The sequence below is a fragment of the Mya arenaria genome, chromosome 7 (genome assembly GCF_026914265.1).
Source record: "Mya arenaria isolate MELC-2E11 chromosome 7, ASM2691426v1".
NCBI classification, from domain to species: domain Eukaryota; kingdom Metazoa; phylum Mollusca; class Bivalvia; order Myida; family Myidae; genus Mya; species Mya arenaria.
This window is the reverse complement of record NC_069128.1, coordinates 8,838,292-8,848,905: the sequence shown is the minus strand read 5'-3', so window position 1 is coordinate 8,848,905 and position 10,614 is coordinate 8,838,292. Positions and strand designations below refer to the sequence as shown.

General features: G+C 32.1%; 1 protein-coding gene across 1 annotated transcript; it reads left to right on the top strand.

Annotated features, from left to right (window-relative positions):
• Positions 1–513: 513 nt before the first annotated feature.
• Positions 514–3,547, top strand: LOC128240478 (uncharacterized). The gene is made up of 3 exons (XM_052957122.1): positions 514–573; positions 798–861; positions 2,551–3,547. Exons 1-3 carry the CDS (start codon positions 514–516, stop codon positions 3,183–3,185), a joined length of 759 nt encoding a protein of 252 aa, XP_052813082.1. The 3' UTR covers positions 3,186–3,547.
• Positions 3,548–10,614: the final 7,067 nt, after the last annotated feature.

The following is a 10,614-nucleotide window of genomic DNA, read 5'->3' as shown; positions in this document are numbered from 1 at the left end:
TTTTGTCCATGTAATCTGGGCACAACGTTTATGAGGCTTTTCATTTTCATTGTGTTCGTTCAAAATACTGTGGACCAAACGTGATATATAATATACTTTTGAGTTTTCGTTAATGTTATTTATTAGGGAGTTCAGAACGTCACGTCATTTATGTAATTGGTGCCGATTTTCGTAAAATATTTGTGTACTTTAAATTCGATTTTTTATACCAAAAGTAATTTGTTATTTAATAAATTTAGGTTCCCTGTCAAGATTAATTCATATTCTCCATTATAAAGAAAAAAACACTAAAATTGAATAATTCGTTGATGAAGAATCGATCAAAATGCAACACTATCGATTTCGCTACTGCACCGCGACCTCGCTCGCCCGGTCACGATTTTTATCTCGCTGTTGAATACTAGTGTTATATAACCAATTTTCCGAAGGTGTTCTCCCCTGTTAATTCTTATTGTTGACCAATCAAATGAAAGGGAATATTCAGATCTCGATTTTGACAGTTGAACAAATCGAATGCGTAAACAAACAACGAAATGGTGTTTAATTGAAGGCGAAAACAGTGAGAAACAACAGGTAAGATATTAATAAACAAAAGTGTTCAATCAAATACCAACACTACATTATATTTCCAACAAAAATATGCGGTTATTTCACTTTTTACGCTGTATTTTATACGTCGGAAAATTCATTTTCCAACCCCATTCGGCAATGTTTTGATTACGTTTCACGTTGACGTTTACCCCACCCAAATGAATTCACGTTCCGTAATATTAAAAGCATGTGGTTGTATTTTTCAGGTCTGGCGATCGGTGTTTAAAAGGAATATGTCAGAAGATCAAAGTAGTAAAATTGGATTATTAGGTATGGAATTTGGAAAACATTTATTTTATTGTCGTCAAAATGTTGAATTAATGACAAGTTGTTTCACTTTTCAACAATATAAGAATGTCTGAATGGTTTATTATGTAGACAGTGCTGCACTTCACAGTACTGTTCTCTGTCAACAAATGTTTTTGTTATTGCATGAAGTTGAATTCAAAATTGATGTTTTATCAATGTACACACCTGTTCGTACATTAAGAGGTATTGAAAGCTATATTTAGTTTCATTATCTTGTGCATGTTGTTTGTATTTTGATATAAGTACAGTTAACGAACTCGATGCTTTGTGGTTCGTGTATTTCTCTTTCAGTTCCAGTGTGCATGTCGTTTTCAAGAGTTCCTGATGGTTTGATTTTAATTTTCTTATATGATTATACATCTGTCATCATAATGCATTTCTTGGATAAAATATAGCTAGTGGTATTTTTTTCAACTAAAATAAATCAGTGCCTTCATTTATCAATTAAAAACCAATTAGAGTGTATATATATGAATTATTTTTAACCATGTGAATTTTTTGTTGTTGTACGGATATATGAAATCTTGTGCAACAAAACATCTTTATATCTCGATGAAATAAACATTTTTAATAAAGGGGCTTGCTCATGTTGTGGCAACAAAAATTAGTTCTCCCAGTAATGCATCTGAAAACATATTAAAATAAGTTTACTCTTTGGTACCGAAATTGCAGAATAAATAAAAAGTATAAACAGCCAATATGGTTTTAGTCGAGAGCGGACCCAGGCTGGTACAGTCAATTAATAGTAAGATAACGGATTATAACCACTCTGCCACAGATACTCATTAACAACTTGTTGGATATTTTAACCATAATGCAATATATTGAAAACATAACATGATAATGTCAATCAATCAATCACACTAGAGACATTCATGAGTCTTGTAGCTTGAAGAATAAGGATAAGTATACAACTCACCCTAGCGCCGGCGTCACACTTTGGTTTATGTTTTGAATGTAAGCACCTTTAAGTCATTATCTCAGTAAATACATCATTTATTGCATTGAAATTTGGATATGTATCCCCAACTATCTCACCTATTAAAGTAATGAAGTTAGATAACATTAACTTTTCAATTCTTACACTGAAAAGCAGCGGAATAGTTGAGCACGCTGTCTCTGTGTCAAACCATGAGCGATCCCCTTTAATAAGTGGGAAAAAATACACGGTACCACATTTGATGTTATTCTGTGAGTAATTTTCTGTTAAAGACTAAATTAGATTATAGGACAAGATGCTCTCTCACAGATTGACAGTTATGACATTCTTTAATTTCTTCAGATTATTTTAAGTTGTCAAAAAGGTAAAGCTGTGATGTTCTCCTTGATGAGGTCTTTACAACATTTTTAAAGTGAGTCACATGGGATCAAAAACTTGGTGAAAAGATCAAATCTTAGAAAAATATAGGGAACAAACTTAAGGCAATATATCTGGTCCAATATTAATAAAACTTAATCAGAATGTTTTCATTAATGAAATGGTTAATAAGTTTTAAACTAGGTCACATTGGGTCAGAAACTAGGTTGATAGGTCAATTCTTAATATTCTTAATATATAAATTCAACAAATATGCTTGTTCTTTCTTCACATCTTCATTTAATTGCAGCTAGTTAAATTCATTGTTGACCTAAATTTTTTTGTTGTTCTAGGTCCACCATTGAACAAGGAAATTTTAGAAATCTGGGAGAAGTACAGTCAGCCTGCTGCAGTCAGAAAAATTCAAGAAGAGTTTGAAGTGTTGCGATCATCACCTGAATCATGTCTCAGAGTGAAGATGTTTCGTTTAAGTCAGAAATGCCAGAAGTTAAGAAAACAAAAGCGGGATGGTGAATTGCGTTCTATTTTGCAATCGGGTTTTCATGCCCCTGAAAAAAAGATCACTGAAGATGTAACGCTTGCAGATGAAAGCCAAATAAGACAAGTGCAAGATGCTGCAAGGAAAGTTGTTCAGGAGAATCACAAGTTGAAGAGAGAAATAGAACATGTTGAAGATACAAATGAAAACCTTTCTTTTCAAATTGAACATTATGGAAAAAAACTTGACATTCAGATGAAATTGTTAGATATGATGAATGGTCGCTACGGAGAAGCCATGAAGTATAAAAGAGAATCTCACAACTTGCAACATGAACTGGAGTTATGGCAACAGACATTTCAACACATATCAGATCAGCTAGATAAAACAACCAATGAAATTTCAATGTTACATGAAAAGGTTAAGAAAAATTCCATAAGAAATCTGAACAAAAAAATTAAAACGCAGAGAGAAAGCCATACTAATTAAGAATTAAGTCATCTAGACATAAACTGAAACTTCAACAGCAGAAAAACCTACTTCCTAAGTTCATTGATGAACCACATCTGTTCGTTGGAAAGTCCATTCAGCAAAAGTTTAACATTCCTGATTCAAATGAAATCGAATGGTTTAATGGTGAAATCTTAAAACTTATTAATATAGATGGTTTAAATTCTACATACCAGGTCAAATATGAAGATGGTGAGCTTAGTTCTTACAATCTTTTGGTTGATTTTGAGAAAGGGGACGTTATTATTTTGTGACATTGTTATAGTGCTATGGACATATAAACATGTCAACAAAACTGTTTTGTTTACTAAAGACAAAAAACTTTTTTGGGTATGTCTTCTGTTACTGATCTTTAATACTGAAATGTATTACATGCAATCATTTGATGTGATTTAATGTTTACACACTGTATATATCATGTATGTGACATATAGAATTAGTAAGTTATCAAATATTACCAGTTTAACTTCAATAATAATAATTGATACATCTTAAAATGGAAATACTTTATAAACATTGAGTGGACGTAAATTAAGTTAAAGCTTACAAAGACTTGAAACATACATAAGACATAAATGAAACAATGAACACCATCCATTTTCAACTATTGCCTGATAAAAACACCCACATTTGCAACAAAAATGTATTCTCTTTAACTATTATTCTCATATAAACCATTTATACCTATAAACTAAATACACAGTGATCAAATTATAATGTTTTGAACATCATAGTGCACATACAAAAGTTTATGTGTAAATATGTAATATATTGTATAATGCAGCGGCGGCCATTTTGTCCGCCATATTGGATATTTTGCATGTAATTATTTTTCAAAGTTTTCCGTATGTCATAACATATCAGTAAATATAAACTTTCTTATTCATATTTAGTTGTCACAATTGTTTTTTTTAATGAAAGTCCAATGTATGTTGCTATTTCCTTACCATCGGCGGCCATTTTGTCCGCCATTTTGTCCGCCATTTTGGATTTTTGAATTTTATCAATTTTCTAAAATATTCTATACATCATAATCTTTCGGAATATGTATACTTTCCAATATCTCTGACTTGACACGGGCATTTCATTTTAATGAAATGCAAGATTTCACAAATAAACGGTGCCATTTTTATACAGTTGTCATATAGAGCTTGTAATTACAAAAATGTGCCATTTTTCAGGGACTAAAATGCTTATAACTTTGCTTCTACTGGGAATTTTTTCACCAAATAAAATTTTTCGTGATTGTATAAATGTCCCTTTTCCAGTAGTACATGTTAAAACCATTTTAATAGTTTTTTTCTTTTTTCACTGAACCCCCTATATTTATACTGAACCAGAGAAACATGATATCACGTCATATGGCAAAATAATTTTTGAATGAAATAATTTTGTTAAAAATCTGATACTTCATATGTTTAATATGTTAATGTATCGTCACGTATTTACAGAAAAGATTTCATTTACCTGGTACGTATGATAGAAGCTAAAGACTCTTACTCCCATAAAAAATATTTCAACAATTAAATCAATTGTTTTAATATATCAAAAGGGCTGAATAAATGTCAAAATCAATGGTTCTTATGAAGGAAACCAAGTGTATTTTGAAAGAAAACGCAAAAACACGTTATTTCTACCTTTTGAAAAGATAGTAGATCACAGTAAATCTTTTAGCATTCACCAACCATTTAAGCTATTAAATTCACGGATACAATCTTGTTATTAGTAATTGATATTTTTCATAAATGCATGATTTAGTAACTAGTTAAAGGTTTGTCACTAAAAATTCATGTTTTTTATTCATCATGTGTTTGTATTGATTTTGATTATGATTGGCACTTAACGTTATTTGATGAAGTATTTTCATTTTTGAATGTTTACAATCAACATTGCTGTTTTTTTTAAAAAGAAAATGGCCATGTTATCAGTTGCGAAGTAAAAACAAATAAATTAAAAATATTCTTCAATATATATTATATAATATTGCAATGGAGAATTGTTAAATTACCTGGTATTACCGTAAATGTATGTTGAACACAGCTGTTGCAAGAATTTAATAAAAGTATGTATGCTAATCGCCATGCGAGTATTGTTTTTTCCGTCTGTCCGTCCATACGACGGTCCGTCCACTTACACTTACACACTGTCAAATTTATAGAAATTGAATAATATATTTACTTAAATCCATTTATCCTCCACATGACCTGAGCCTTCCATATTCTCTAATTCGATTTCCATCAAACTCCAAATACCTGTAGGACACCATGTAATGATATATTTTGAAAAGTGGTCACGTACTCAGTATAAAAGTCACCCTGCTCCTACTTATGTTCGCTTCATTCAGAACTAGGTCCAACTCGCTCATAACAAGGACCTTGGGTTAGCTAAAAAAAACTCAACATGCCTCTTTATATTGTAATAAAGAAATTTTGATGAAGTCCGTCCGCCTGCTCAGTGTCCCTCTATGTATGTACTTCTATATTTCAAACAAGAGGGATAAAGGTCTTAGATTCTTAGAATTCTGGAATTAAAGTGACTCGCTTATGTTTTGGACCAAAACTTTCCCGGTAATGCATCTGAAAACACTTATTTTATCATCATTTTACTATATGATACCGAAATTGCACAAATACAGTTTAAGCATAACAATTTGTTTTTGTTTTTTGTTGGGTTCAAACCTACGCAGGTAAAGTCAAGAAAGTGTTAGAAATTTAAAGTTTTAACTATTCAGAAAAGGGTTTTGAGGAAAGAAACTGTGGTGATTTAACAACAAAGAAGTCGTTTAATACTACAGTGTTCCAATAAGCTACGGTGTTATACGATATTTGAAGATAATGATATTATATAATGAGATTGTAAGGTTGATATCTGTCGGTACATACATAGAGCTATTTAATATAACCTTACCCGTGCTGCACCCACCGATGTTTCTTGTAGAGCTAACGTGACTGTTTTTCGTCGTCTATAATTATTACATGACGAGAACGCCTGCTTCATAAACTAATTTTCGATTTCATCAGTGTCGAGAGGGCTTAACATTAGTGATGTCAGAAAGCAACATGCGGCATAAGGAATTAATCGCAATTTAATACTGGCCTTAACTTTGTGTACCCATTAATTTTGTCATGTAGACCAAGGTTTTATAAGAAAAGTGTGACAGCTTTCGTGCTTGATAATGCACTTAATAAGGATAAGTTGGATTACTACTTTGTATTATGCCAATTGTTTTTGTTCTTTTGCGCAGATCATAGCAACATATTGTAGCTTTGTTGGTATACATCAACATTATTGTCTTATAGTATTATAGTATTATAAGCACTTTGACTCACATGTGGAAGTGTCAACTCAAACATTTTCAACAATCCATGCTATGTCAAAAACACCGAGAATCCAAAATTAGAGATAACATACTGTAAATGTACTTAAACATAACATCTCTTATGATTATGCAATAGCTTGTGGCGAGTCTAAGCATTAGAAGATAACGTGATCAGGCTCACGTTTCAAGTACGAATATTAATAACATACGTTTTAACAATGAATAAGTGCATACTCGGATTAGTACAATCTTTGTAGCAATTTACCAGTTTAGAACACAAAGCCGCTTTAGAAAATTACGAGGTGTTATGTATTTAGCTTGTTTCAGCCTGTCGGTGCAATAAGTTATTGAATAATCAGAGCGCTGAAAGCACAGGGGTGTTCATTGAGTTTACAAAAAGACGAGCATGCATTTATATGTAAGGACGTAATTCAATTGAAAAGCATTCAACTATCAGAATAAGGCATTTTTACATAACACGGCACAAAATCATTTTCCTTTCATTTATTTATACGCCGCAAGCAACGCATAACAATCGCAAGAGTGTACTTGTGTATGGAGTTTCCATTCGATAAAAGCCCATCACTTTAATTTGTTACGGCCATAATTATTGGTTGTGATCCACAAGTAACAAATGTGCGACCTGTTATTGAATATATGTGCAATACTTTCACGCTTAGTGTTTTTATTACTGATTTGAGTGTGTGCTCCACCAATCGACGACAAGCCTAGACAATTATGCGTATTCTTTTCGTTCAATAAAATACTCCGCACTTGAACAGTCTCAAAAATGTAAACAGAACACAATTCCTTGCACTTATTTCTCGAACAAAAGCGCGTCATAAAAGTTAATATTAGGAGTAAACCAACAATGTATTGATGTTACAGTGTTACTTCATACTGGGCCTTTGAAGATTTTTTTTTTTGTTAAAAAACCCAAACCAAACAAATATTAAATGATTCTTGAATTTGGTTACAATATGAAATGTTCATCTATGCTATGCAGATGGTTAAAACTCGTTATATAAAAGTTTTTTTGAAGACATTTGCCTTCGGTTGAATAACAGCATATTTTATGTCTTTTATGAGCATATATCTCTGATAAATTTCCAACAGCGTTAATTGACCTTTCACAAAAAGGTCTGTTGCAGCGCCATATTAGCTGTCAGAAGTTGAGACGAGTCTTCGAATAAATTAACCCACCACTCGTCTTAATTTTCAAAGTATTATCCTTTACAAATATAAGCCTTATTAAGCATTTCAACTCTGGAATCTCAATTATACATGGACGAGCTTAATTAAAAAGATGGATATAATTATGGGATTCAGCCTAAAAGTGAGACTTTTAAAAAAAAAAAACATATCTGTATATATAAATGTTTAGGTTACAACCTTCAAATGGTCAAGCAATACTTAAGTGCGGCAGGAGATCGTTCACACAAACTAGTTGCACCCCCAGGACCGTTCCAATGCAGTACCGAACGATCCTTGATGAACACACCAAATTTTATATATTATATAGGTAGTGTGCTGTTTGTTGAGTGTTATGTTGTTGTTCCAAGTGTTTTGTTTGTGATTGTTTGTAGTATATATAACTGGTGTAGACCCTCTGCCATTTAACGGGGATATGTTTAAATTTCCAAATATCGGACTTGCTTCTGAAGTTTTCATTTAAATATTCACAAGGAAATATAACACAACCCAACGTTTGTCCCAACACGTATCAATTTGAGACAAGTGAATACTATAAGCTTATTAGAAGTGAGTCATGTAAACTAATAAACTGAAGACAATGTAGAAGAAAGGAAAATCATATAAACTCCTCAACTATCTTCTGGTAATCAAAACAAAGCATGCCAATCAAATCAGCCGTAAGTCGGCTTTAACGCATATGCAGATGACAGATTCATTGTTAACGCATGCGCATATTGATCCTTTGAAGCTATAAAACCAGATGCCAGCGTATTCCTGACGTAATGGAAATGGAGCTAATAAAAAGTACGGTAAAATCAAGACAATCTTTTACTGTTTTTGTTGGAATGCTAGTATGGTAGTTATACAAACGGGGTTTTGTTTATTGTCAAAGAGATACTATTTGTCATGTGTATGTTGTCTTTAATTATTGCTTTATGTGTGCTGTCAAAACAAACGATTACTCTAGTTGTTATAGTTACCAACCTAGTTAAATTTGATAACAATACTTTGTTGGAAACTTTCAGCCGAATTCAGTACTCATTTTAGATATATCATTATTTAATTAGTCCGTTTACGTTGTTATTACAATAATTTAACTTTTATTCAATGAACGCCATTGTTAAGCACTAATCATGGCTTCTTCAAATTGTATTTTTATTGTTTTTACTAACATATCTGTGAAACCGATGGTTTAATTAACCTACATAAATTTGTACGTATACAATCGTGTTTTTGTTTTTAATTACCGACTTAAATGTACCTTGATTCCATTGAAAACAACATTTAATGATTCATTCAATATTTATTTTGTTCAAGGTGGATGTGTGTTGGCGATAGGTTTGCTGGTTTGCCTGGCCTGTTCAGTCGAGGCAAGGACTTGGTATGCTTATATTGCATGTAATGGGGTCCATGTTAGTCATAGGCCGGTTGTCCATGTTTGCGCTGTTTAAATCATTTTATGCATTGCATCGCATTTGAGTGTTTTTAGCATTTACGGATGAAAATGATACACAATCGTATAATGAGCTCTACTGAAATATTCACTTCACTCATAAAACGTCATAACTCAACAAAGAAACATTTAAACGTGTCCTTTTTTGAATGATGCATTTCATGTCGATTTTGTCGGAATATATTACCATTCTAAATATACCTTACTTATTCATCTATTTAGGAAGATGGATACGATAATTCAAAGTCGTATCATCCCAGGTCACAAATTCGTTGTTTTCTGCGATTTGGCAACGGCCTACAATGACGTCAACACACCTATGATTGGGAGTCGCGTGATTACCTTGTCCATGCTCCCTAATAGGCCAAATACGTACTTGCCAGAGAAAGTCAACGTACTGTTGAATAAAGCTCTAAAAATAATCTAAAAATAATCGCCATACTAATGCTTATTTTGACGAAAATGCATAAACAACCGGAACAACATGTTTAATTGATAAAAAATACTCCTAAAAATTCAAATGAAATATTTGCTTTAAATATGATATAATTTGCAATTGTTCTCGTTTTAAGATAACCCGAGATGACGTTTAAGCATTGAGGTTAGATTGTTATCATGTTTTCGAAACATGAATTTAAAAAAAGCTATTTCATCACAACCTTATTTGTACGAACAAGACGTCTTTTGTATCTATAAGTGAATGTCTGAACCGTAGCATAGCATACATACTAAGATGATTAAAATGTATAAAAGTTGCAATGGCAACGGCGAAACAAAGGAATTAATGTAAATAATGTGCCTCAATATATATATATATATATATATATATATATATATATATATATATATATATATAGTGATTTACTTTGAACTTTACTAACATTTTCAAAAATGTTGCAAAGAGAACGATGATATAATAACCACCTAAGATGAAAACCTGAATGTTTTCCAATACATTGACATAGTTTCCGGGAAATATGGAAACGGGCAAGTACAGAGGATTCCTTACTGTGGCTAAAGACGGAGAACGTGTTAGTACACACAAGTTCAAACCATAAATACATGGAGATTCCGCCAGAAGGCGGTTCCCTCTAGTACAGACGGACAAAGGCATATACAAGGCTGGACAAATAGGTAAGATGAGTCACGTTGTGTAGATGACTGAACCTCATAAGAGGGCGTGGCATTGAGTCCCACCGTTGTCTTACCTTTCAACAAAAATATGTCTGCACCATTAGTAAGATATAAAATACATTCATAATGTTATATTTATATATAACCATTAGAATGTTTTTTATCAGTGTGGATATACAAGTATGTTGTACTCTGATCTAAATTAGTTAAGTGACACTCTTATTTAAAATCAATACAAACACATGTATAACAAACATCAATTTTGACTTATAAACTTTTAACTTCTTACTAAATTATGAATATATGGG